This window comes from Pelobates fuscus, chromosome 6, assembly GCF_036172605.1.
Source record: "Pelobates fuscus isolate aPelFus1 chromosome 6, aPelFus1.pri, whole genome shotgun sequence".
Classification (NCBI taxonomy): Eukaryota; Metazoa; Chordata; class Amphibia; order Anura; family Pelobatidae; genus Pelobates; species Pelobates fuscus.
In genome coordinates this window covers 13,796,145-13,823,065 of record NC_086322.1, presented here as the reverse complement: position 1 = coordinate 13,823,065, position 26,921 = coordinate 13,796,145, and the positions used below count along the sequence as shown (strand labels likewise).

Genomic DNA, 26,921 nt, shown 5'->3' with positions numbered 1-26,921 from the left:
GTACTACCGAACGCCACGTGGCTGAGAAAACCACGGCCATCTTTTTTCAGGCGAACGAAGGCAGCGGGACTTGGTCATCGAGTGTCTGGAACTAAAATCGGACACTCGACTTCCCAAACACCGGTCTCAAACAAACGAACTCTGGATCTATATTTCCCGAATAGCTAAAAGAGCGCTATTCAGTACTTTTGTGCAATCAAATGAGGGGAACAATCACTGCTAAGAGCCAGGGGAATCCATTTGTGGAATTGTTCGGTTTTTACCCCTTTACTGAATAGACCGGCAAAACCACCCAAACTCCTGGAACTGTTTTGGGCAGCCAGCTAACGGTTAGCCGGTCACAAAGGACTTCCACACTTTTTGAGAACCCCTGAACCGATCTGGGTGAAATTTGAATATGTTGGTCACCAAGATCGGGGCTATCAGGGGACATATTATGCCTGGAGATAATCAAGTTATTACTTTATCAGACTTGATTATCTCCATGACCAGGGGAGGGTATTGTATGTTTGTGCTGGGTGTGTTTTACGTTTTTACTGTAACTGATTGGTTATACTGTGTCCCTCCCTGTGGGATGTCCCCTTGCATGGGGACTTGCATAAAAGCCTGTGTGTGGTCATTAACGCCAGTTCTGTTGTACCCTTCTTCTTGACTTCGGCTGATGTTTGGGGATTCGTATGCTTTATCGAGGGAATTATCTTATGAAGCTATTTGTATTCGTATGGATTTCGTCTATTTCATCTACCGAACGGAGAGCTATATTCACTGATGCTCTGGTGGTTCAGGAGGAAACTACCGAATGAGGTTTAAATATACTAGGTTTCCTTACAGTCTCTACTAATTATATCCCCCTACCCCTTCAAGGAGCACATTATCATTGTATTTCCTGTCCTTTGGGCACATGTGTGCCCATGACTTAATTTTGGTGCACTACCCCCATCATCGGTGATGCTGGCCAGGATCAGGGATTTACTGCGGGCCACAGCGAGATGGGGAAAGCTGCGTCAACGCTGCAGTTCAAGGTGAAGATGTTGGCCCTTCTTCTTCTGCGGTGCACTGAAGAGAGTCCATGCTGGAACTCCAGATACGTGAAGACAGGGGCCTTGACAACAACTGGTGCACACCAAATTTGGCTTTAGTAAATATAAGTATTGCCAGTGTGGTTGGAATTTGGTCATTTCCAGTGCGTTTTGTCCATTTGGCCAAAATCTGTTTTTTAGTGAATAACCCCAACTTTTAATGTTCAAGACACTGGAATCTCTCCTCCTGATCACTCTTTTCTAGACGATGATTCCAGTATTTAAAGTTGGGTGATGGCTGCCCGATCCCATGCTAAAGCAACTAACTCTTCGGCTCAGTGGTAGTAAACTGGAAAGTGTTTAGACTCAACTGAATGCTCATTGTTTTTATTTATATTTGTTTTCATTTTTGTTTATCTGCCTTTACTTACATTTGTCCGTAATAGTCCCACTGGCCATTTTATTGGGGTACTGTATGTTCATCCCACCCCTGAGTTTCTATAAAAAGCCGTGCATTGCCTTATGTGTGAACCAGAAAATTGATCAATTTCTTTTGAACGGAGTGGGGCGAAACAAAAATAAATTAAAAAGGAAGACTGTGATTGCAATGTATATGTTTGTATTTTGACAGACATTTTAGATTTATTTGGCACCTCTCACTATAGTTAGCGTGATGGGTGATAGATATGGCAATATTTAGGGATGTGCATGGCTTGGTGACCCTTAGCCAACCAAGATTAATTAATTATTTGGGGGTGAATTTATTGGGATAGTAATACTGCCCGACAAATGCCCATGGGTTTAGAGAGACAATAGCATGTCCCCTCCTTTATTATATTATTTAAAGCCTTACCCTGTACTAATTTACCCATCACTCTCATTCAGAATCTTTATTGCAAAATATGGACATCAATAAACATGTTTGGAATTTGCAGTCTGAATGCCTTGGACAGGTACAGCTGATTTTTCCAAACTGGAGAAGAGTGCAATGAATAAACCTTTTGTGCCGCTATTGTACTTTTCATTGTGTGCCTTTGGAGTGGGGTTATTGACAACAATGGCCAAGCACTGGTATCTCACAAAACAGTTCTGTGATGCAGTAAGGATTAATCGACAAATAAGGCTAATGCTTCTCCATGTGAGAACCATTGCAGGCACTTTGTGCGCATGCGCTCTGCATCTCAATTCTTCGCTACGAGAATCATCGTATTGGCCAGGAGAACATTAACACTGTTGATCTCCCCGGCAGGTAGAGCTTAGCTGCACTGAGAGACTACATTGGACTACAGGCAAGTTATCTCTTTATTTACAGGTGCTGGGGGAAAGCGGGACTAGGGGACTACCCAACTCTCCGGCATTCTAAATGTATTAATTTACAACGCTAGTGTGATCTTTTAATTATTTTCTATAAATAACTAAATACCTGTGTTGTATTGGTCTCTGTAAAGGTCCAGGTATGGGTGGTGCTCATGTTAACAGAGATTTTTACCCCACCTTCAGCTATAAATGGAACTCCAGTCTTAAAGCTGATCTCTGCACCAATGTCTATTGAAAAACCATGTTCATGGGTGAAGGTGCTGGTCTCAGTAATGGTCTTTGAAAATCTAATAAAAGAAAAAGAATACATTCAAATTCATGTTAAATAATAGAACTGAACATATTGTTCCCAAACATTTTCATGAAGCGAAACATACTATTGAATACCATTAAAGTGGAACTGAGACCTGGAAGAGAAATTGAATACATTAAATAAAATGGGAAGGTTCTGCTATTTAGAACAGATGGACTTAACAATTGTCATTCAATTTTAATTTTATTGTGTCGAAATCTATTTTAAAAAACTCTAAATGTTTTTCCAATTTTTTTTTTCTTTTATTTAAATTCCTTTTATTTAAACATTCCTACTGGAACAGCTGCACTTGTATACTTATTTTCAGAATCTAAAATGTAAAGCAGGATATTTATACTAATCAGCCACAACATTAACCCCTTAACGCTGTTACGACGTTCTATGCCGTCACGGTTTAAGTGGGCTTTAAAGACGTTGTGACGGCATAGCACGCTGTAACGGCTTTGAGCCCTGGAGCGCCCGGTATACTTACCTTACCGGCGCTCCGCTTCGGGAGGACTGCCTCACAGCCCAGGCAGCCCCCCCACGGCAAATCAGGCCCCCAGGGGCCATGTGATCGCTCTCAAAGAGCGATCACATGGCCCCCTATAGCTGGCTGTGGATCTGCCAGCAGGGGGACTGTCTAAAATATCAGACAGTCCCCCTGCTGGTAGGTAGTGTAAAAAAAAAATTCATTAGATATGTTTTAAAATAAATCAAATGTATTTATATATATATAATATATGTATATAATAATAAAATTAATAAATAAAATATTGAAACAAATTTTAATATAAATTATATATACATATGTAATTTCATTCTAACTGTATTTTGTTATTAATATATATATTGGTAACAAAATACACTTAGAATGACATTCTATATATATCTATCTATATATAAAATGCAAATAACCGCAAATATATATATATATATATAGATAAATACATATAATTACATAAAAGATTACATTAGTATACACGTAGAATTTAAATACCTATAAATGCATATGTATTAAAATTCTACGTGCATATTTAAGTTATCTTTTAACATAATTAGGTGATTTGATTAATTAAAATTTGATTGACATGCCTGACAACACAGGGAGAAAGTGCAGAGAATTTAATTCGCAAGCACTATATTTGACCCTGTAACTCTCCAAGACAACATAAAACCTGTACATGGGGGGTACTGTTTTACTCGGGAGACTTCGCTGAACTCAAATATTAGTGTTTCAAATTGGTAAATTGTATTACAACGATGATATTTTAAGTAAAAGTGAAGGTTTTTGCATTTTTTACAAACAAACAGCACTTTTATGGACTATATTATTGTTGTAATATGTTTTACTGTTTTAAAACACTAATATTTGTGTTTAGTGAAGTCTCCTGAGAATAACAGTACCCCCCATGTACAGGTTTCATGGAGTTTTGGAAAGTTAGAGAGTCACATATAAGGCTTGCATTTCATTTTTTTTACATTGAAATTTGCCAGATTGGTTATGTTGCCTTTGAGAGCGTATGGTAGCCCAGGAATAAGAATTACCCCCATGATGGCATACCATTTGCAAAAGTAGACAACCCAAGGTATTGCAAGTGGGGTATGTCCAGTCTTTCTTAGTAGCCACTTAGTCACAAACACTGGCCAAATATTCATTTTTTGCTTTTTTAACACAAAAACAAATATGAACGCTAACTTTGGCCAGTGTTTGTGACTCATTGGCTACTAAAAAAGACTAAACATACCCCACTTTCAATACCTTTGGTTGTCTACTTTTTAAAATGGTATGCCATTATGGGGGTAATTCTCATTGCTGGGCTACCACACCGTCTCAAGGGTAACATTACTAACCTGGCAAATTTCTATTTGAAAATTGAACGTTCTATATTTGACCCTGTAACTTTCCAAAACAACATAAAACCTGTTAATGGGGGGTACTGTTGTACTCGTGAGACATTGCTGATTACAAATATGTGCATTTTTGTGCAGTAAAACAGTATTATGACATTCACAGCTAAAATGTCAGATGGAAATACAAATATTAAAAAAAATCTTATCTTCTCACATTTTTTTTACATTTTATTCATGATGAATTATGTTCCATATATGAATAGTTAATGGTAAATTAAAGCCCTGTTTCTCCTGAACAAAATGATATGTAATAAGGGTGGGTGCATATAATTTGAAAGAGGGGAACTACGGGTGAACAGACATATAGCGCAAATTCTAGTTTTTGTTTACGTTTTGTTTTGATCAGAACGTGCACTATTGACTCCGTCCTGAAGGGGTTAAATCCACTGACAGGTAAAATGAATAACATTGAATACATCGTTACAATGGCTCTGTATTATGAACAGTCCGTTTTTCAATTTCATGTGTAGGAGGCAGGACAAATGGGCAAGAGAAAAGATCTGAGTGACTTTAACAAGGGCCAAAAGTGATGGCTCGACAACTGGGTCAAAGCATCCTCAAAATGGCAAGTCATGTGCGGTGTTACCAATTGGCAGTGGTTAATTCGTACTAAAATTTGTGCAAGGAAGGACAACCATTAAACCAACGTCAAAGTCATCACAGCAAGAAATGTCACTGTTTTCAGCTGTAACTTGCCACGTATGCCACATATTCTCTTACGCTATGAAAATCATACACCAGCTAGTAAATTGTCCACTTAATGTTTGTTTGGACCAATGTTTCCATTTATAACTGTGTGCAAGGGTTTTAAAAATAAATAATTTGATAGGCAGAGTACCATTGTTGCTTGATAATAAATATGAGTATCAGGAGCCCAGAGCATACTGCTGGTATTAGCAACAATTTCTTATTTGGATTCTTTTGTGACACATGGACCTTATAGATAGTGCAAATCTATATAGAATACAATAGTCAAGAACATTTTCATTTTTTCATTTCAGTTACTTACGAGAAGGTATGCTTTAATGGGACACTGCTCTTGTTGTTATAAATTTGAGATTGCACAACCTCATTGCCTTGGGATATAATTTTTCCTGAATCTGGCAGGAATTCAAAGCTCACGATACTCTTCAGGGTTTTATCAATGGTGAAGGAAAGCAAAGGGAACGTATTGTAGTCCCAGCCTAATTTTTCTGCCTTGTCAATATAGGCGGTATCATCTTTGGTTGGGGCTCTCCCTTTATAGATGTTGCCATTGTTCGAATCAACGCACCACAGGTCTCCCTCCGGGCTGAAAGCCATGAAATGGGTGAGGATACGCCAGCCTTTATTTCCTATGGTTGTGCTGGTGTCAAGCCATCTGTCATCTGGTCCAGTTGGGGGGCTTCTCATCACAAGGCGGTCATCATCAGTCACTGCATACATGATACCTTTAGGGTCAAAGAAGAGGGCATCAAATCTATTCCAGCTACGGATTCCAATTTTGGTGGCTTGGCCATAGAGCCAGGACACATTTTCATTGTCTGGCTTTGGGCCCTTGTACAGCTCGCCATCCTTGGTAACTGCATACAGAAGCCCATTAGGATTAAACAGCAGAAATTTAAATTTATTCCAGTCAAACTTTCCAACTCTTCTGGCCTTAGAGAACCAATCCAGATTTTCTTCTGAAGGCATAGAGCCCGTGTACAAATCTCCTCCACAAACAGCGAAGAGCTCCCCTTCTGGGCTAAAGACAATCTTAGTGACATTATTCAGCTTCCCTACAGTGGAAGCTCTGGCATCAAAACTATCCATAATATTCTTGGGTGGTAATCCAGCTTTGGCAAAAGAAGACTTATTTACTGCAAACAGGATGGTATCTGGAGTATCTGCAATGCAAAATGTTAGTAATTAGAAACATTTCTACTTTGGTTTTTAAGTAAAGATAAATAAGAAAAAAAAAATAAAACTCCTCGCCCCGCCTTAAAAAAACCCAAAATTATTACTGCTTCTAGTTGCAAAACTTGTAGAAGCGACTGTTCCATTTTAAATATTTCCTTCACAAAATTACTGTAAAGGAGTCCCCTATCTACCTGCAGGTGTGTTATAACTGCAGCTATAAGGTTATGGTGTAAGGAGGTCCCCTGTCTCCCCGCACACAGTGTATTATAACTGCAGCTATAAGGTTATGGTGTAAGGAGGTCCCCTGTCTCCCTGCACACAGTGTATTATAACTGCAGCTATAAGGTTATGGTGTAAGGAGGTCCCCTGTCTCCCTGCACACAGTGTATTATAACTGCAGCTATAAGGTTATGGAGTAAGGAGGTCCCCTGTCTCCCTGCACACAGTGTATTATAACTGCAGCTATAAGGTTATGGTGTAAGGAGGTCCCCTGTCTCCCTGCACACAGTGTATTATAACTGCAGCTATAAGGTTATGGTGTAAGGAGGCCCCCTGTCTCCCCGCACACAGTGTATTATAACTGCAGCTATAAGGTTATGGTGTAAGGAGGTCTCCTGTCTTCCCGCACACAGTGTATTATAACTGCAGCTATAAGGTTATGGTGTAAGGAGGTCCCCTGTCTCCCCGCACACAGTGTATTATAACTGCAGCTATAAGGTTATGGTGTAAGGAGGTCCCCTGTCTCCCCACACACAGTGTATTATAACTGCAGCTATAAGGTTATGGTGTAAGGAGGTCCCCTGTCTCCCCTCACACAGTGTATTATAACTGCAGCTATAAGGTTATGGTGTAAGGAGGTCCCCTGTCTCCCAGCACACAGTGTATTATAACTGCAGCTATAAGGTTATAGTGTAAGGAGGTCCCCTGTCTCCCCGCACACAGTGTATTATAACTGCAGCTATAAGGTTATGGTGTAAGGAGGTCCCCGGTCTCCCCCGCACACAGTGTATTATAACTGCAGCTATAAGGTTATAGTGTAAGGAGGTCCCCTGTCTCCCTGCACGCAGTGTATTATAACTGCAGCTATAAGGTTATGGTGTAAGGAGGTCCCCTGTCTCCCAGCACACAGTGTTATAACTGCAGCTATAAGGTTATGGTGTAAGGAGGTCTCCTGTCTCCCCGCACACAGTGTATTATAACTGCAGCTATAAGGTTATGGTGTAAGGAGGTCCCCTGTCTCCCCGCACACAGTGTATTATAACTGCAGCTATAAGGTTATGGTGTAAGGAGGTCCCCTGTCTTCCCACACACAGTGTATTATAACTGCAGCTATAAGGTTATGGTGTAAGGAGGTCCCCTGTCTCCCCTCACACAGTGTATTATAACTGCAGCTATAAGGTTATGGTGTAAGGAGGTCCCCTGTCTCCCAGCACACAGTGTATTATAACTGCAGCTATAAGGTTATAGTGTAAGGAGGTCCCCTGTCTCCCCGCACACAGTGTATTATAACTGCAGCTATAAGGTTATGGTGTAAGGAGGTCCCCTGTCTCCCCGCACACAGTGTATTATAACTGCAGCTATAAGGGTATGGTGTAAGGAGGTCCCCTGTCTCCCCACACACAGTGTATTATAACTGCAGCTATAAGGTTATGGTGTAAGGAGATCCCCTGTCTCCCTGCACACAGTGTATTATAACTGCAGCTATAAGGTTATGGTGTAAGGAGGTCCCCTGTCTCCCTGCACACAGTGCATTATAACTGCAGCTATAAGGTTATGGTGTAAGGAGGTCCCCTGTCTCCCTGCACACAGTGTATTATAACTGCAGCTATAAGATTATGGTGTAAGGAGGTCCCCTGTCTCCCCACACACAGTGTATTATAACTGCAGCTATAAGGTTATGGAGTAAGGAGGTCCCCTGTCTCCCTGCACACAGTGTATTATAACTGCAGCTATAAGGTTATGGTGTAAGGAGGTCCCCTGTCTCCCTGCACACAGTGTATTATAACTGCAGCTATAAGGTTATGGAGTAAGGAGGTCCCCTGTCTCCCTGCACACAGTGTATTATAACTGCAGCTATAAGGTTATGGTGTAAGGAGGCCCCCTGTCTCCCCGCACACAGTGTATTATAACTGCAGCTATAAGGTTATGGTGTAAGGAGGTCTCCTGTCTCCCCGCACACAGTGTATTATAACTGCAGCTATAAGGTTATGGTGTAAGGAGGTCCCCTGTCTCCCCGCACACAGTGTATTATAACTGCAGCTATAAGGTTATGGTGTAAGGAGGTCCCCTGTCTCCCCTCACACAGTGTATTGTAACTGCAGCTATAAGGTTATGGTGTAAGGAGGTCCCCTGTCTCCCAGCACACAGTGTATTATAACTGCAGCTATAAGGTTATAGTGTAAGGAGGTCCCCTGTCTCCCCGCACACAGTGTATTATAACTGCAGCTATAAGGTTATGGTGTAAGGAGGTCCCCTGTCTCCCAGCACACAGTGTATTATAACTGCAGCTATAAGGTTATGGTGTAAGGAGGTCCCCTGTCTCCCTGCACACAGTGTATTATAACTGCAGCTATAAGGTTATGGTGTAAGGAGGTCCCCTGTCTCCCAGCACACAGTGTATTATAACTGCAGCTATAAGGTTATAGTGTAAGGAGGTCCCCTGTCTCCCCGCACACAGTGTATTATAACTGCAGCTATAAGGTTATGGTGTAAGGAGGTCCCCTGTCTCCCAGCACACAGTGTATTATAACTGCAGCTATAAGGTTATGGTGTAAGGAGGTCCCCTGTCTCCCTGCACACAGTGTATTATAACTGCAGCTATAAGGTTATGGTGTAAGGAGGTCCCCTGTCTCCCCGCACACAGTGTATTATAACTGCAGCTATAAGGTTATGGTGTAAGGAGGTCCCCTGTCTCCCTGCACACAGTGTATTATAACTGCAGCTATAAGGTTATGGTGTAAGGAGGTCCCCTGTCTCCCTGCACACAGTGTATTATAACTGCAGCTATAAGGTTATAGTGTAAGGAGGTCCCCTGTCTCCCCGCACACAGTGCATTATAACTGCAGCTATAAGGTTATGGTGTAAGGAGGTCCCCTGTCTCCCCGCAAACAGTGTATTATAACTGCAGCTATAAGGTTATGGTGTAAGGAGGTCCCCTGTCTCCCCGCACACAGTGTATTATAACTGCAGCTATAAGGTTATGGTGTAAGGAGGTCCCCTGTCTTCCTGCACACAGTGTATTATAACTGCAGCTATAAGGTTATGGTGTAAGGAGGTCCCCTGTCTCCCTGCACACAGTGTATTATAACTGCAGCTATAAGGTTATGGTGTAAGGAGGTCCCCTGTCTCCCCGCACACAGTGTATTATAACTGCAGCTATAAGGTTATGGTGTAAGGAGGTCCCCTGTCTCCCAGCATACAGTGTATTATAACTGCAGCTATAAGGTTATGGTGTAAGGAGGTACCCTGTCTCCCTGCACACAGTGTATTATAACTGCAGCTATAAGGTTATGGTGTAAGGAGGTCCCCTGTCTCCCCGCACACAGTGTATTATAACTGCAGCTATAAGGTTATGGTGTAAGGCGGTCCCCTGTCTCCCAGCACACAGTGTATTATAACTGCAGCTATAAGGTTATGGTGTAAGGAGGTCCCCTGTCTCCCTGCACACAGTGTATTATAACTGCAGCTATAAGGTTATGGTGTAAGGAGGTCCCCTGTCTCCCCGCACACTGTGTATTATAACTGCAGCTTTAAGGTTATGGTGTAAGGAGGTCCCCTGTCTCCCCGCACACTGTGTATTATAACTGCAGCTATAAGGTTATGGTGTAAGGAGGTCCCCTGTCTCCACGCACATAGTGTATTATAACTGCAGCTATAAGGTTATGGTGTAAGGAGGTCCCCTGTCTCCCTGCACACAGTGTATTATAACTGCAGCTACAAGGTTATGGTGTAAGGAGGTCCCCTGTCTCACCACACACAGTGTATTATAACTGCAGCTATAAGGTTATGGTGTAAGGAGGTCCCCTGTCTCCCTGCACACAGTGTATTATAACTGCAGCTATAAGGTTATGGTGTAAGGAGGTCCCCTGTCTCCCCGCACACAGTGTATTATAACTGCAGCTATAAGGTTATGGTGTAAGGAGGTCCCCTGTCTCCCCGCACACAGTGTATTATAACTGCAGCTATAAGGTTATGGTGTAAGGAGGTCCCCTGTCTCCCCACACACAGTGTATTATAACTGCAGCTATAAGGTTATGGTGTAAGGAGGTCCCCTGTCTCCCAGCACACAGTGTATTATAACTGCAGCTATAAGGTTATGGTGTAAGGAGGTCCCCTGTCTCCCCGCACACAGTGTATTATAACTGCAGCTATAAGGTTATAGTGTAAGGAGGTCCCCTGTCTCCCCGCATACAGTGTATTATAACTGCAGCTATAAGGTTATGGTGTAAGGAAGTCCCCTGTCTCCCCGCACACAGTGTATTATAACTGCAGCTATAAGGTTATGTTGTAAGGAGGTCCCCTGTCTCCCCTCACACAGTGTATTATAACTGCAGCTATAAGGTTATGGTGTAAGGAGGTCCCCTGTCTCCCAGCACACAGTGTATTATAACTGCAGCTATAAGGTTATAGTGTAAGGAGGTCCCCTGTCTCCCCGCACACAGTGTATTATAACTGCAGCTATAAGGTTATGGTGTAAGGAGGTCCCCTGTCTCCCCGCACACAGTGTATTATAACTGCAGCTATAAGGTTATAGTGTAAGGAGGTCCCCTGTCTCCCCACACACAGTGTATTATAACTGCAGCTATAAGGTTATGGTGTAAGGAGGTCCCCTGTCTCCCAGCACACAGTGTATTATAACTGCAGCTATAAGGTTATGGTGTAAGGAGGTCCCCTGTCTCCCCGCACACAGTGTATTATAACTGCAGCTATAAGGTTATGGTGTAAGGAAGTCCCCTGTCTCCCCGCACACAGTGTATTATAACTGCAGCTATAAGGTTATGGTGTAAGGAGGTCCCCTGTCTCCCCTCACACAGTGTATTATAACTGCAGCTATAAGGTTATGGTGTAAGGAGGTCCCCTGTCTCCCAGCACACAGTGTATTATAACTGCAGCTATAAGGTTATAGTGTAAGGAGGTCCCCTGTCTCCCCGCACACAGTGTATTATAACTGCAGCTATAAGGTTATGGTGTAAGGAGGTCCCCTGTCTCCCCGCACACAGTGTATTATAACTGCAGCTATAAGGTTATGGTGTAAGGAGGTCCCCTGTCTCCCCTCACACAGTGTATTATAACTGCAGCTATAAGGTTATGGTGTAAGGAGGTCCCCTGTCTCCCAGCACACAGTGTATTATAACTGCAGCTATAAGGTTATAGTGTAAGGAGGTCCCCTGTCTCCCCGCACACAGTGTTTTATAACTGCAGCTATAAGGTTATGGTGTAAGGAGGTCCCCTGTCTCCCCGCACACAGTGTATTATAACTGCAGCTATAAGGTTATGGTGTAAGGAGGTCCCCTGTCTCCCCGCACACAGTGTATTATAACTGCAGCTATAAGGTTATGGTGTAAGGAGGTCCCCTGTCTCCCAGCACACAGTGTATTATAACTGCAGCTATAAGGTTATAGTGTAAGGAGATCCACTGTCTCCCTGCACACAGTGTATTATAACTGCAGCTATAAGGTTATAGTGTAAGGAGGTCCCCTGTCTCCCCGCACACAGTGTATTATAACTGCAGCTATAAGGTTATGGTGTAAGGAGGTCCCCTGTCTCCCCGCACACAGTGTATTATAACTGCAGCTATAAGGTTATGGTGTAAGGAGGTCCCCTGTCTCCCAGCATACAGTGTATTATAACTGCAGCTATAAGGTTATGGTATAAGGAGGTACCCTGTCTCCCTGCACACAGTGTATTATAACTGCAGCTATAAGGTTATGGTGTAAGGAGGTCCCCTGTCTCCCCGCACACTGTGTATTATAACTGCAGCTATAAGGTTATGGTGTAAGGAGGTCCCCTGTCTCCCCGCACATAGTGTATTATAACTGCAGCTATAAGGTTATGGTGTAAGGAGGTCCCCTGTCTCCCTGCACACAGTGTATTATAACTGCAGCTATAAAGTTATGGTGTAAGGAGGTCCCCTGTCTCCCCACACACAGTGTATTATAACTGCAGCTATAAGGTTATGGTGTAAGGAGGTCCCCTGTCTCCCCGCACACAGTGTATTATAACTGCAGCTATAAGGTTATGGTGTAAGGGGATCCCCTGTCTCCCCGCACACAGTGTATTATAACTGCAGCTATAAGGTTATGGTGTAAGGAGGTCCCCTGTCTCCCCGCACACAGTGTATTATAACTGCAGCTATAAGGTTATGGTGTAAGGAGGTCCCCTGTCTCCCTGCACACAGTGTATTATAACTGCAGCTATAAGGTTATGGTGTAAGGAGGTACCCTGTCTCCCTGCACACAGTGTATTATAACTGCAGCTATAAGGTTACGGTGTAAGGAGGTCCCCTGTCTCCCCGCACACAGTGTATTATAACTGCGGCTATAAGGTTATGGTGTAAGGAGGTCCCCTGTCTCCCAGCACACAGTGTATTATAACTGCAGCTATAAGGTTATGGTGTAAGGAGGTCCCCTGTCTCCCCGCACACAGTGTATTATAACTGCAGCTATAAGGTTATGGTGTAAGGAGGTCCCCTGTCTCCCCGCACACAGTGTATTATAACTGCAGCTATAAGGTTATGTTTTAAGGAGGTCCCCTGTCTCCCCTCACACAGTGTATTATAACTGCAGCTATAAGGTTATGATGTAAGGAGGTCCCCTGTCTCCCAGCACACAGTGTATTATAACTGCAGCTATAAGGTTATAGTGTAAGGAGGTCCCCTGTCTCCCCGCACACAGTGTATTATAACTGCAGCTATAAGGTTATGGTGTAAGGAGGTCCCCTGTCTCCCCGCACACAGTGTATTATAACTGCAGCTATAAGGTTATAGTGTAAGGAGGTCCCCTGTCTCCCCGCACACTGTGTATTATAACTGCAGCTATAAGGTTATGGTGTAAGGAGGTCCCCTGTCTCCCCGCACATAGTGTATTATAACTGCAGCTATAAGGTTATGGTGTAAGGAGGTCCCCTGTCTCCCTGCACACAGTGTATTATAACTGCAGCTATAAAGTTATGGTGTAAGGAGGTCCCCTGTCTCCCCACACACAGTGTATTATAACTGCAGCTATAAGGTTATGGTGTAAGGAGGTCCCCTGTCTCCCCGCACACAGTGTATTATAACTGCAGCTATAAGGTTATGGTGTAAGGGGATCCCCTGTCTCCCCGCACACAGTGTATTATAACTGCAGCTATAAGGTTATGGTGTAAGGAGGTCCCCTGTCTCCCCGCACACAGTGTATTATAACTGCAGCTATAAGGTTATGGTGTAAGGAGGTCTCCTGTCTCCCTGCACACAGTGTATTATAACTGCAGCTATAAGGTTATGGTGTAAGGAGGTACCCTGTCTCCCTGCACACAGTGTATTATAACTGCAGCTATAAGGTTACGGTGTAAGGAGGTCCCCTGTCTCCCCGCACACAGTGTATTATAACTGCGGCTATAAGGTTATGGTGTAAGGAGGTCCCCTGTCTCCCAGCACACAGTGTATTATAACTGCAGCTATAAGGTTATGGTGTAAGGAGGTCCCCTGTCTCCCCGCACACAGTGTATTATAACTGCAGCTATAAGGTTATGGTGTAAGGAGGTCCCCTGTCTCCCCGCACACAGTGTATTATAACTGCAGCTATAAGGTTATGTTTTAAGGAGGTCCCCTGTCTCCCCTCACACAGTGTATTATAACTGCAGCTATAAGGTTATGATGTAAGGAGGTCCCCTGTCTCCCAGCACACAGTGTATTATAACGGCAGCTATAAGGTTATAGTGTAAGGAGGTCCCCTGTCTCCCCGCACACAGTGTATTATAACTGCAGCTATAAGGTTATGGTGTAAGGAGGTCCCCTGTCTCCCCGCACACAGTGTATTATAACTGCAGCTATAAGGTTATAGTGTAAGGAGGTCCCCTGTCTCCCCACACACAGTGTATTATAACTGCAGCTATAAGGTTATGGTGTAAGGAGGTCCCCTGTCTCCCAGCACACAGTGTATTATAACTGCAGCTATAAGGTTATGGTGTAAGGAGGTCCCCTGTCTCCCCGCACACAGTGTATTATAACTGCAGCTATAAGGTTATGGTGTAAGGAAGTCCCCTGTCTCCCCGCACACAGTGTATTATAACTGCAGCTATAAGGTTATGGTGTAAGGAGGTCCCCTGTCTCCCCTCACACAGTGTATTATAACTGCAGCTATAAGGTTATGGTGTAAGGAGGTCCCCTGTCTCCCAGCACACAGTGTATTATAACTGCAGCTATAAGGTTATAGTGTAAGGAGGTCCCCTGTCTCCCCGCACACAGTGTATTATAACTGCAGCTATAAGGTTATGGTGTAAGGAGGTCCCCTGTCTCCCCGCACACAGTGTATTATAACTGCAGCTATAAGGTTATGGTGTAAGGAGGTCCCCTGTCTCCCAGCACACAGTGTATTATAACTGCAGCTATAAGGTTATAGTGTAAGGAGGTCCCCTGTCTCCCCGCAACACAGTGTATTATAACTGCAGCTATAAGGTTATGGTGTAAGGAGGTCCCCTGTCTCCCCGCACACAGTGTATTATAACTGCAGCTATAAGGTTATGGTGTAAGGAGGTCCCCTGTCTCCCCGCACACAGTGTATTATAACTGCAGCTATAAGGTTATGGTGTAAGGAGGTCCCCTGTCTCCCAGCACACAGTGTATTATAACTGCAGCTATAAGGTTATAGTGTAAGGAGATCCCCTGTCTCCCTGCACACAGTGTATTATAACTGCAGCTATAAGGTTATAGTGTAAGGAGGTCCCCTGTCTCCCCGCACACAGTGTATTATAACTGCAGCTATAAGGTTATGGTGTAAGGAGGTCCCCTGTCTCCCCGCACACAGTGTATTATAACTGCAGCTATAAGGTTATAGTGTAAGGAGGTCCCCTGTCTCCCCGCACACAGTGTATTATAACTGCAGCTATAAGGTTATGGTGTAAGGAGGTCCCCTGTCTCCCAGCATACAGTGTATTATAACTGCAGCTATAAGGTTATGGTATAAGGAGGTACCCTGTCTCCCTGCACACAGTGTATTATAACTGCAGCTATAAGGTTATGGTGTAAGGAGGTCCCCTGTCTCCCCGCACACTGTGTATTATAACTGCAGCTATAAGGTTATAGTGTAAGGAGGTCCCCTGTCTCCCCGCACACAGTGTATTATAACTGCAGCTATAAGGTTATGGTGTAAGGAGGTCCCCTGTCTCCCCGCACACAGTGTATTATAACTGCAGCTATAAGGTTATGGTGTAAGGAGGTCCCCTGTCTCCCTGCACACAGTGTATTATAACTGCAGCTATAAGGTTATGGTGTAAGGAGGTCCATTGTCTCCCCGCACACAGTGTATTATAACTGCAGCTATAAGGTTATAGTGTAAGGAGGTCCCCTGTCTCCCCGCACACAGTGTATTATAACTGCAGCTATAAGGTTATGGTGTAAGGAGGTCCCCTGTCTCCCAGCATACAGTGTATTATAACTGCAGCTATAAGGTTATGGTATAAGGAGGTACCCTGTCTCCCTGCACACAGTGTATTATAACTGCAGCTATAAGGTTATGGTGTAAGGAGGTCCCCTGTCTCCCCGCACACTGTGTATTATAACTGCAGCTATAAGGTTATGGTGTAAGGAGGTCCCCTGTCTCCCCGCACATAGTGTATTATAACTGCAGCTATAAGGTTATGGTGTAAGGAGGTCCCCTGTCTCCCTGCACACAGTGTATTATAACTGCAGCTATAAAGTTATGGTGTAAGGAGGTCCCCTGTCTCCCCACACACAGTGTATTATAACTGCAGCTATAAGGTTATGGTGTAAGGAGGTCCCCTGTCTCCCCGCACACAGTGTATTATAACTGCAGCTATAAGGTTATGGTGTAAGGAGATCCCCTGTCTCCCCGCACACAGTGTATTATAACTGCAGCTATAAGGTTATGGTGTAAGGAGGTCCCCTGTCTCCCCGCACACAGTGTATTATAACTGCAGCTATAAGGTTATGGTGTAAGGAGGTACCCTGTCTCCCTGCACACAGTGTATTATAACTGCAGCTATAAGGTTATGGTGTAAGGAGGTCCCCTGTCTCCCCGCACACAGTGTATTATAACTGCAGCTATAAGGTTATAGTGTAAGGAGATCCCCTGTCTCCCTGCACACAGTGTATTATAACTGCAGCTATAAGGTTATAGTGTAAGGAGGTCCCCTGTCTCCCCGCACACAGTGTATTATAACTGCAGCTATAAGGTTATGGTGTAAGGAGGTCCCCTGTCTCCCCGCACACAGTGTATTATAACTGCAGCTATAAGGTTATAGTGGAAGGAGGTCCCCTGTCTCCCCGCACACAGTGTATTATAACTGCAGCTATAAGTTATGGTGTAAGGAGGTCCCCTGTCTCCCAGCATACAGTGTATTATAACTGCAGCTATAAGGTTATGGTATAAGGAGGTACCCTGTCTCCCTGCACACAGTGTATTATAACTGCAGCTATAAGGTTATGGTGTAAGGAGGTCCCCTGTCTCCCCGCACACCGTGTATTATAACTGCAGCTATAAGGTTATGGTGTAAGGAGGTCCCCTGTCTCCCCGCACATAGTGTATTATAACTGCAGCTATAAGGTTATGGTGTAAGGAGGTCCCCTGTCTCCCTGCACACAGTGTATTATAACTGCAGCTATAAAGTTATGGTGTAAGGAGGTCCCCTGTCTCCCCACACACAGTGTATTATAACTGCAGCTATAAGGTTATGGTGTAAGGAGGTCCCCTGTCTCCCCGCACACAGTGTATTATAACTGCAGCTATAAGGTTATGGTGTAAGGAGATCCCCTGTCTCCCCGCACACAGTGTATTATAACTGCAGCTATAAGGTTATGGTGTAAGGAGGTACCCTGTCTCCCTGCACACAGTGTATTATAACTGCAGCTATAAGGTTATGGTGTAAGGAGGTCCCCTGTCTCCCCGCACACAGTGTATTATAACTGCAGCTATAAGGTTATGGTGTAAGGAGGTCCCCTGTCTCCCAGCACACAGTGTATTATAACTGCAGCTATAAGGTTATGGTGTAAGGAGGTCCCCTGTCTCCCTGCACACAGTGTATTATAACTGCAGCTATAAGGTTATAGTGTAAGGAGGTCCCCTGTCTCCCCGCACACAGTGTATTATAACTGCAGCTATAAGGTTATGGTGTAAGGAGGTCCCCTGTCTCCCCGCACACAGTGTATTATAACTGCAGCTATAAGGTTATGGTGTAAGGAGGTCCCCTGTCTCCCCTCACACAGTGTATTATAACTGCAGCTATAAGGTTATGGTGTAAGGAGGTCCCCTGTCTCCCAGCACACAGTGTATTATAACTGCAGCTATAAGGTTATAGTGTAAGGAGGTCCCCTGTCTCCCCGCACACAGTGTATTATAACTGCAGCTATAAGGTTATGGAGTAAGGAGGTCCCCTGTCTCCCCGCACACAGTGTATTATAACTGCAGCTATAAGGTTATAGTGTAAGGAGGTCCCCTGTCTCCCCGCACACAGTGTATTATAACTGCAGCTATAAGGTTATGGTGTAAGGAAGTCCCCTGTCTCCCCGCACACAGTGTATTATAACTGCAGCTATAAGGTTATGGTGTAAGGAGGTCCCCTGTCTCCCCTCACACAGTGTATTATAACTGCAGCTATAAGGTTATGGTGTAAGGAGGTCCCCTGTCTCCCAGCACACAGTGTATTATAACTGCAGCTATAAGGTTATAGTGTAAGGAGGTCCCCTGTCTCCCCGCACACAGTGTATTATAACTGCAGCTATAAGGTTATGGTGTAAGGAGGTCCCCTGTCTCCCCGCACACAGTGTATTATAACTGCAGCTATAAGGTTATGGTGTTAGGAGGTCCCCTGTCTCCCCTCACACAGTGTATTATAACTGCAGCTATAAGGTTATGGTGTAAGGAGGTCCCCTGTCTCCCCGCACACAGTGTATTATAACTGCAGCTATAAGGTTATGGTGTAAGGAGGTCCCCTGTCTCCCCGCACACAGTGTATTATAACTGCAGCTATAAGGTTATGGTGTAAGGAGGTCCCCTGTCTCCCAGCACACAGTGTATTATAACTGCAGCTATAAGGTTATAGTGTAAGGAGATCCCCTGTCTCCCTGCACACAGTGTATTATAACTGCAGCTATAAGGTTATAGTGTAAGGAGGTCCCCTGTCTCCCCGCACACAGTGTATTATAACTGCAGCTATAAGGTTATGGTGTAAGGAGGTCCCCTGTCTCCCAGCATACAGTGTATTATAACTGCAGCTATAAGGTTATGGTATAAGGAGGTACCCTGTCTCCCTGCACACAGTGTATTATAACTGCAGCTATAAGGTTATGGTGTAAGGAGGTCCCCTGTCTCCCCGCACACTGTGTATTATAACTGCAGCTATAAGGTTATGGTGTAAGGAGGTCCCCTGTCTCCCGCACATAGTGTATTATAACTGCAGCTATAAGGTTATGGTGTAAGGAGGTCCCCTGTCTCCCCACACACAGTGTATTATAACTGCAGCTATAAGGTTATGGTGTAAGGAGGTCCCCTGTCTCCCCGCACACAGTGTATTATAACTGCAGCTATAAGGTTATGGTGTAAGGAGATCCCCTGTCTCCCCGCACACAGTGTATTATAACTGCAGCTATAAGGTTATGGTGTAAGGAGGTCCCCTGTCTCCCCGCACACAGTGTATTATAACTGCAGCTATAAGGTTATGGTGTAAGGAGGTCCCCTGTCTCCCCACACACAGTGTATTATAACTGCAGCTATAAGGTTATGGTGTAAGGAGGTCCCCTGTCTCCCTGCACACAGTGTATTATAACTGCAGCTATAAGGTTATGGTGTAAGGAGGTCCCCTGTCTCCCTGCACACAGTGTATTATAACTGCAGCTATAAGGTTATGGTGTAAGGAGGTCCCCTGTCTCCCTGCACACAGTGTATTATAACTGCAGCTATAAGGTTATGGTGTAAGGAGGTCCCATGTCTCCCCGCACACAGTGTATTATAACTGCAGCTATAAGGTTATGGTGTAAGTAGGTCCCCTGTCTCCTCGCACACAGTGTATTATAACTACAGCTATAAGGTTATGGTGTAAGGAGGTCCCCTGTCTCCCCGCACACAGTGTATTATAACTGCAGCTATAAGGTTATGGTGTAAGGAGGTCCCCTGTCTCCTCGCACACAGTGTATTATAACTGCAGCTATAAGGTTATGGTGTAAGGAGATCCCCTGTCTCCCCTCACACAGTGTAATATAACTGCAGCTATAAGGTTATGGTGTAAGGAGGTCCCCTGTCTCCCCGCACACAGTGTATTATAACTGCAGCTATAAGGTTATGGTGTAAGGAGGTCCCCTGTCTCCCTGCACACAGTGTATTATAACTGCAGCTATAAGGTTATGGTGTAAGGAGGTCCCCTGTCTCCCCGCACACAGTGTACTATAACTGCAGCTATAAGGTTATGGTGTAAGGAGATCCCCTGTCTCCCTGCACATAGTGTATTATAACTGCAGCTATAAGGTTATAGTGTAAGGAGGTCCCCTGTCTCCCCGCACACAGTGTATTATAACTGCAGCTATAAGGTTATGGTGTAAGGAGGTCCCCTGTCTCCCAGCACACAGTGTATTATAACTGCAGCTATAAGGTTATGGTGTAAGGAGGTCCCCTGTCTCCCTGCACACAGTGTATTATAACTGCAGCTATAAGGTTATGGTGTAAGGAGGTCCCCTGTCTCCCCGCACACAGTGTATTATAACTGCAGCTATAAGGTTATGGTGTAAGGAGGTCCCCTGTCTCCCTGCACACAGTGTTATAACTGCAGCTATAAGGTTATGGTGTAAGGAGGTCCCCTGTCTCCCTGCACACAGTGTATTATAACTGCAGCTATAAGGTTATAGTGTAAGGAGGTCCCCTGTCTCCCCGCACACAGTGTATTATAACTGCAGCTATAAGGTTATGGTGTAAGGAGGTCCCCTGTCTCCCCGCACACAGTGTATTATAACTGCAGCTATAAGGTTATAGTGTAAGGAGGTCCCCTGTCTCCCCGCACACAGTGTATTATAACTGCAGCTATAAGGTTATGGTGTAAGGAGGTCCCCTGTCTCCCTGCACACAGTGTATTATAACTGCAGCTATAAGGTTATGGTGTAAGGAGGTCCCCTGTCTCCTCGCACACAGTGTATTATAACTGCAGCTATAAGGTTATGGTGTAAGGAGATCCCCTGTCTCCCCTCACACAGTGTATTATAACAGCAGCTATAAGGTTATGGTGTAAGGAGGTCCCCTGTCTCCCCGCACACAGTGTATTATAACTGCAGCTATAAGGTTATGGTGTAAGGAGGTCCCCTGTCTCCCCGCACACAGTTTATTATAACTGCAGCTATAAGGTTATGGTGTAAGGAGGTCCCCTGTCTCCCCGCACACAGTGTATTATAACTGCAGCTATAAGGTTATGGTGTAAGGAGGTCCCCTGTCTCCCCTCACACAGTGTATTATAACTGCAGCTATAAGGTTATGGTGTAAGGAGGTCCCCTGCTCCTATCTCCCAGTACATTAAAGGTCATGATGTGAGAAGAGTTTTTAGCTATTTTTGTTATCAATCCAATAAATCTGCAGTTTTATGCTATGAGCATTTTTATTTGATTTCTTTAAGGTATTTCTTGTGCTCTGCTTCCATTCTGTATTACTTGGTCAATCTAAAAAGATTCTGTGTGTCAGCATACAATGCTATTGAATCATTGTTTGTGGATACATTATACTCTGTGATTGCATCGTTTATTTTATTTATTACTGGCATTTACTGCCAATTTATTCCACAGTTATTGAACGTGTTTATGTTATTTGTAACATATTAAGGTATGTTGAATACTGTTTGTTCACGTTATTGTCTCTTACTTGTAAATTCTGTCCCTTGCTAGTGATTGTGATAAAGACATTTGTGAGTTTTAGCCTGTTCATTTTTATTGGTTAGTTTATATTTTTAGGGATTCAAAATTTAGATTGTTCTATTTTATTGTTCTATTTTGTGTTGGGCTATCTGGCATTTGTCCATGCAGGGTTTTTGTTCTGATGAATTTCATCCATTCAATCATTTTACGAGAAAACTATTTAGACGAACCAAAAAGGGTGAAAATGTGCCAATGTCCTTACATAATGCCCGATGAGCGGTCTCTAATTCAACACCTAAAAGTCAATGTTTTCTTTGGCTATTTGTCTGCAGGCAGCACCTGGGGGCAAATAGAAAAGTCTCTGGGGGGCAATAGGACCCCCATATTATTATAAGGAAGTTTTGAATTCCCCGCCAGCCATAACCACTCTGCAGTCTCGAGTGAAGTGAGACTTGCCTTTCAAAGTGTTCTGACTGAGATTGCATAGTGTAGGAAAACCCTTATAAGGACTTTCTGCTTCTTCATTCTGACAGGAGCCCTCCGTGGGCCAACATCAATTTCTTTTTATACATTTTTTTTTTCTGTCACCTTTTTTTTAGCCTTTTTTATTGGCTTTTTTTTTTTGGACTGAAGAAAATAAGAAAGGACATGTGTAATGGTAAGTATAAAATGGGTTTTCTGCAGGTTTTAGATTTATTTTGCGGTTTTCATTTTACAGCTCCCACCATCAGGGGCATGGCAGGACCAATAACTGCCCAGTCACTAGTTTATTACAGTGAACACCAACTACTCACTGTTTAGTAGACAAGGAGAAAGTCATGGCCTAATTGGGCATTTCGACAATACTGTATCTTAGGCACCCTCCAAGCACCATAAGCACTACAGCCCACTCTGGTGGTTATGGTGCAAGGAGTGCTCAGGCCCCCTCCCAGAGTAAGTAGTCAAAGCATTTAAGAATAGTTTGACAACTTACCTGGATCCAGCAAGGTGCCCTTCGCCTCTCCTGCTGCTGGAAGCTCTTGCAAGGAGCTTCCAGTTAGGCCCACTGAGCTAAGCCTTTCTATGCAGGGTCACGCTAAGACGCTGAATGCGGCAGCTGAAGCCTCTCAATGCGATGCAGCCCTGCATGGCTAGGCTTAGGTCAGTGACCAGTAACTCCAGTAGGAAGGCAGGCGCTTAGACCATTCTTAACCAGCATGGCTACTTACTTTGGGAGAGTGTCATGGCACTCCTGGAACTATAACTATTATAGCAGGCTATAATAATACGTACAGTGCTCGTAGTGTTCCTTTAAGAAACATATGACCTCCCAGGCTCAGATCATGCAAACTAAACAAAACTAAAGGATTCATTTGTTCATCTAAAAATCTAAAAACAAGGTTTCCGAGGGTTACTTCATTATAATTGGAGCTAGAAATGTGCTCTTGTGTCATTCCAGCCGGCTTGGGAGAGTGACACAGTGTGCACTGTATGAAGAGGAGTGGCAGGAAATATATGAGACAAATATTTGCCAGGGAGCATAAAGACCTTCGACGGTGTGCGAGTTAAAAGAACACTTCAATGGGAGTTATTTTAGCAGGTTGTTCTGTACTGATTTTCACCTTCATGTAATACAGTGAAACCATCATAAAGTGTGCTACTAGTATTAAGATACAGTGGATACATGTTTTACACTTTATCTTAATAAACAGTAGCACGCTGTCAGGTGTTTACTTTATTTAATTAAAGTTAAAATCGGAGATGTGATGGTAGTGCTGTCATTAACTAATTATAAGGTTATGTTAAATTCCTTATGTCTTATTTGGAAACTCACGGTGTGATAGTAATGTATACCCAAAGGCTGACAGATTCATTTTTACTGTGTTAGAGAAAAATGCATTGTCGGTATTTTTGCAAAACCATCACTGGCCAGGAAGCCTCAAATACGGGCAAAATACCAGCCAGATGGCAGCTCTATATGACACCTGGCGATACCTTACTGGCACAGCTGGTATTTGGTGTTGGTATTGCAAAAACATACAAATGGCGGTATTCTTCTCTAAGACGGAGATTAGACTGCAACACCGGCGCCAGCCAATAGGGAGTCGCTGTGTGTGGAGAGAGGCAGGATAGGAAGTTACATAATCTCCCTGCCTCTCTCTACTGACCGAATCCGTGGCAGAGCTGCACTGTACAACAACTTCAACCAGCAGCTCCCAGCCTGCAACATACTGCAAATCATTTAATTGAGGGATGGGGGGAGACAAGTAGGAGGACAGGCTGCAAGGCGAGATACAGTGGGAGACAAGGAGAGACACAGGTGGGGGTTAACAGGTGCAGAGAGACACAGATAATGGGTGTTAACAGGACAGATACACAGATGGGGGTTTGCACAGTATGAGAGAAACAGATGGGGGTTGAGCATGGGGAGGTGAGATGAAGAGAGAGTGAGGAGGGTTGTAAACCTTGGAGATATAAAATAAGGGGAGTTGAACAATGACATCCTTTAAAATAAATTACTGTATCAACGGAAAACTCAGTTGTGTTATTACACTAGAGGGGAAAAGGTTTAAAAATAATATCAGGAAGTATTACTTTACTGAGAGGGTAGTGGATCCATGGAATAGCCTTCCAGCTGAAGTGGTAGAGGTTAACACAGTAAAGGAGTTTAAGCATGTGTGGGATATGCATAAGGCCATCCTAACTATAAGATAAGGCCAGGGACTAGTGATTGTATTTAGAAAATTGGGCAGACTAGATGGGCCGAATGGCTCTTATCTACCATCACATTCTATGTTTCTATGTATTTTCCTCCCACCCTCCCACTATTTAACCCCTTAAGGAACCGGTTCTAAATGCCAGAGGGCGGCATAGTACGCCCAAACCGTCCTTTCTACTTACCCGGTCGCCGGCGATCCAACGCAGGCGATCGTGGTATGGGGACATACCTGGGACCCCAGGAAGTTCCCCTCTGTCCTCTTCGGCCCCCCTGGGCCATGTGATCGTGAGGTCCTTGCATGGACCTCACGATCACATGGACGGCATAGTCCATTGCAGTGCCAGCAGGGGGAGTGCCTGTAATGACAGGTACTCCCCCTGCTGTCTGAAAAAAAAAAATTAAAGTTTTAAACAGTTGAAAATAACATTATATATACTTAGATCATATATATATTTATAATATATATATATGATCTAAGTATATATATACAGCAGAAAGTAGATGGCTGCAACCATCTATTTTGGAGCCCTGGTAGTGCACGCGGCTAAGAACATTTTTTGAAGCTTGAGTGCAAGGTATTGTAGTCTTTTTATATATATATATATATATATACACATATACACACATACACATACACTGTCTACGTGTATTTTTATATTAATATATATATAATTATAAATATATATTAATGTCAAAATACACGTGCAATGATATTGATTAAACATATATATAATTTTCATTATATATATTTATAAATAATATAAAATAAATACATATGTAAATACGTTAAAAAATGTAATAAAAAAAATTTGTTCTAACTGTATTTTAAAATATATATATATATTGATATCAAAATACATGTAGAATGAAATAATATATATATATAGATATCTATATACATAAGTATATACGTATATATCACTAAATATATACCCCTATATTTAAGTAAATGTAATTTTAAAAAATGATATATATATGTATATCTATATATACATAAAAGAAACCAAGAGGGCTGCACTCACCTAAACATGCATACATTATAGGGTGCTGCTGGGGCCAAAATATACAAAATACAGAATCCAGCGCACTCGCTTATTCACTAAACAATGATTTCAAATTGTACGCCAGTCATGGTGTTTCTGGAGGCAGAGGAGTGTTTGGACTTACGGGCAGCCTTTTTGAAGTCCCCTTTAGACACCTCTCCCTGGGGTGTCAAGGTGCCCGATAGTTGCTCGTCTGAAGGACGGGGCAAGAGGGCTTGTGAAATGGTGTGGGAGAGGGTGGAGGACATAGACCCCATAGCAGCCATAATGGCGTCTGTTACTGAGCGCTGTAGCGCTAGAAACTGTGGTCCACCTGGTTGGGTATCCCCCTCCGCCATAGAAGGCGAAATATCTGAGGTGACAGGGGCCTCAGTTCTGATTACTGGGGAATCCGACTCCCCAGAGTGAGCGGACCCAGTAGATAGTCTGGGTTTAGGCATGATGGTGATAGGAAATAAAGGACGAATGGGTTAGTCACCCAAACAAACTAAGCAAGGAAAAAACGCTCTCACCAGGGCCCAGACCAGCGACACACTAAGAGGTAGGGGACAGGATGTCAGAAAATGGCCGCCGGGAATCTCGTGGGATTCGCGGCACCCGCGAGATACGCGGTAAAACTATGAAACAAGAAGAAGTGCGCAGAGAGGCGCTCGAGCAGAAGAAACAGACAAGATTACATAAGCAGGGGAGGTCTGGGCCCTGAGGCTAGTGTATAACGACACAATTACTAACCTTAGAAATAAAAGACTAAATCAATACAAGTTAAATAAGAGAAAATTATCAATGAACAGTATATAAGAGAAATATGAGGAGAAAAATATGGCATGTACTTATCTTTGTGTCAGAGCAGCAAAGAAAGAGGGAAATGGAAGGGAAGTGCTGCCTGTTATACTGGGACCTGAGGGGGAGGGGCCTATGTTATCACATGTTCATTCTTTTTTCATTCTGTTTGTTTCCTTTGCTGCTATTTGTCAACAGTAAAGAAAGGGATATGCAATATGAGCCTCCGTGTCTTGTTATAAAATTGCCTTAGCCATTATCAAAGTGTTAAATGAACATAGCGTTTCTCACCAGGGGAAGTCATTTCTGCTTTCCTTGGATTCGGTGTCTCTTTGATCTGCTGTTCAATAAGGTTCTCTGTCTAACATGTCCTGCAAGCCTTTTTATATTGTACCAGTAGAGTATAATTCCAGTGTATCGATCTAAGGTTGGGGAATTTACATCACAAACATTTCCTCTGAACTGGTGGGTGGTTTGATTGTTAGTTTGCTGGGAAAACATTTACTCATTGTTTGTTTAAATCTTGGACTTTTTTAAAGGACAATTTTTATTACTCAAAGATTTATTACGTCTCATGAATTTTTTTCTTTTTACATTCTGTATATTGATTTGTTACTTTATTATCTGGCTAAACAGTAAAATTGAGTCAGACTGTACTGTTATCGAACCAACTGATGCACAACCTTATCTTCCGGCTGCTGCAGATTCACACAGAGCGATTGTAGCAGCAAGGGCACTGGCTTCTTATCCATCCCAAATATAGTGAGAATAAGGGGGGCTGTCTAGGGTAGTATTCCATCAAGACTGAACGTTAACAAAAATGTATCTGTTAGAGAAGTCTTGGATTCAATTGCACGATTGCCACACATACGCTGTGGGTCAACAGTGCTCCCCTACAAGAAGCAATGGGTTTGACCAGAGATCATCAAGGCTGATT

At 43.4% G+C, this 26,921-nt stretch overlaps 1 protein-coding gene across 1 annotated transcript in view; it reads right to left on the bottom strand.

The window, feature by feature from the left end:
• LOC134615281 (tachylectin-2-like) overlaps positions 1-26,384 on the bottom strand; it is a 30,965-nt gene extending 4,581 nt beyond the window's left edge. The window contains exons 1-3 of the mRNA XM_063459776.1: positions 26,276-26,384; positions 5,552-6,410; positions 2,443-2,623 (exon numbers count right to left, since the gene is read on the bottom strand). Coding sequence (XP_063315846.1) covers positions 2,443-2,623; positions 5,552-6,410; positions 26,276-26,288 — 1,053 coding nt within the window. The 5' untranslated portion in view covers positions 26,289-26,384. The remainder of the gene's footprint in view (positions 1-2,442; positions 2,624-5,551; positions 6,411-26,275) is intronic.
• Between the last annotated feature and the right edge of the window lie 537 nt (positions 26,385-26,921).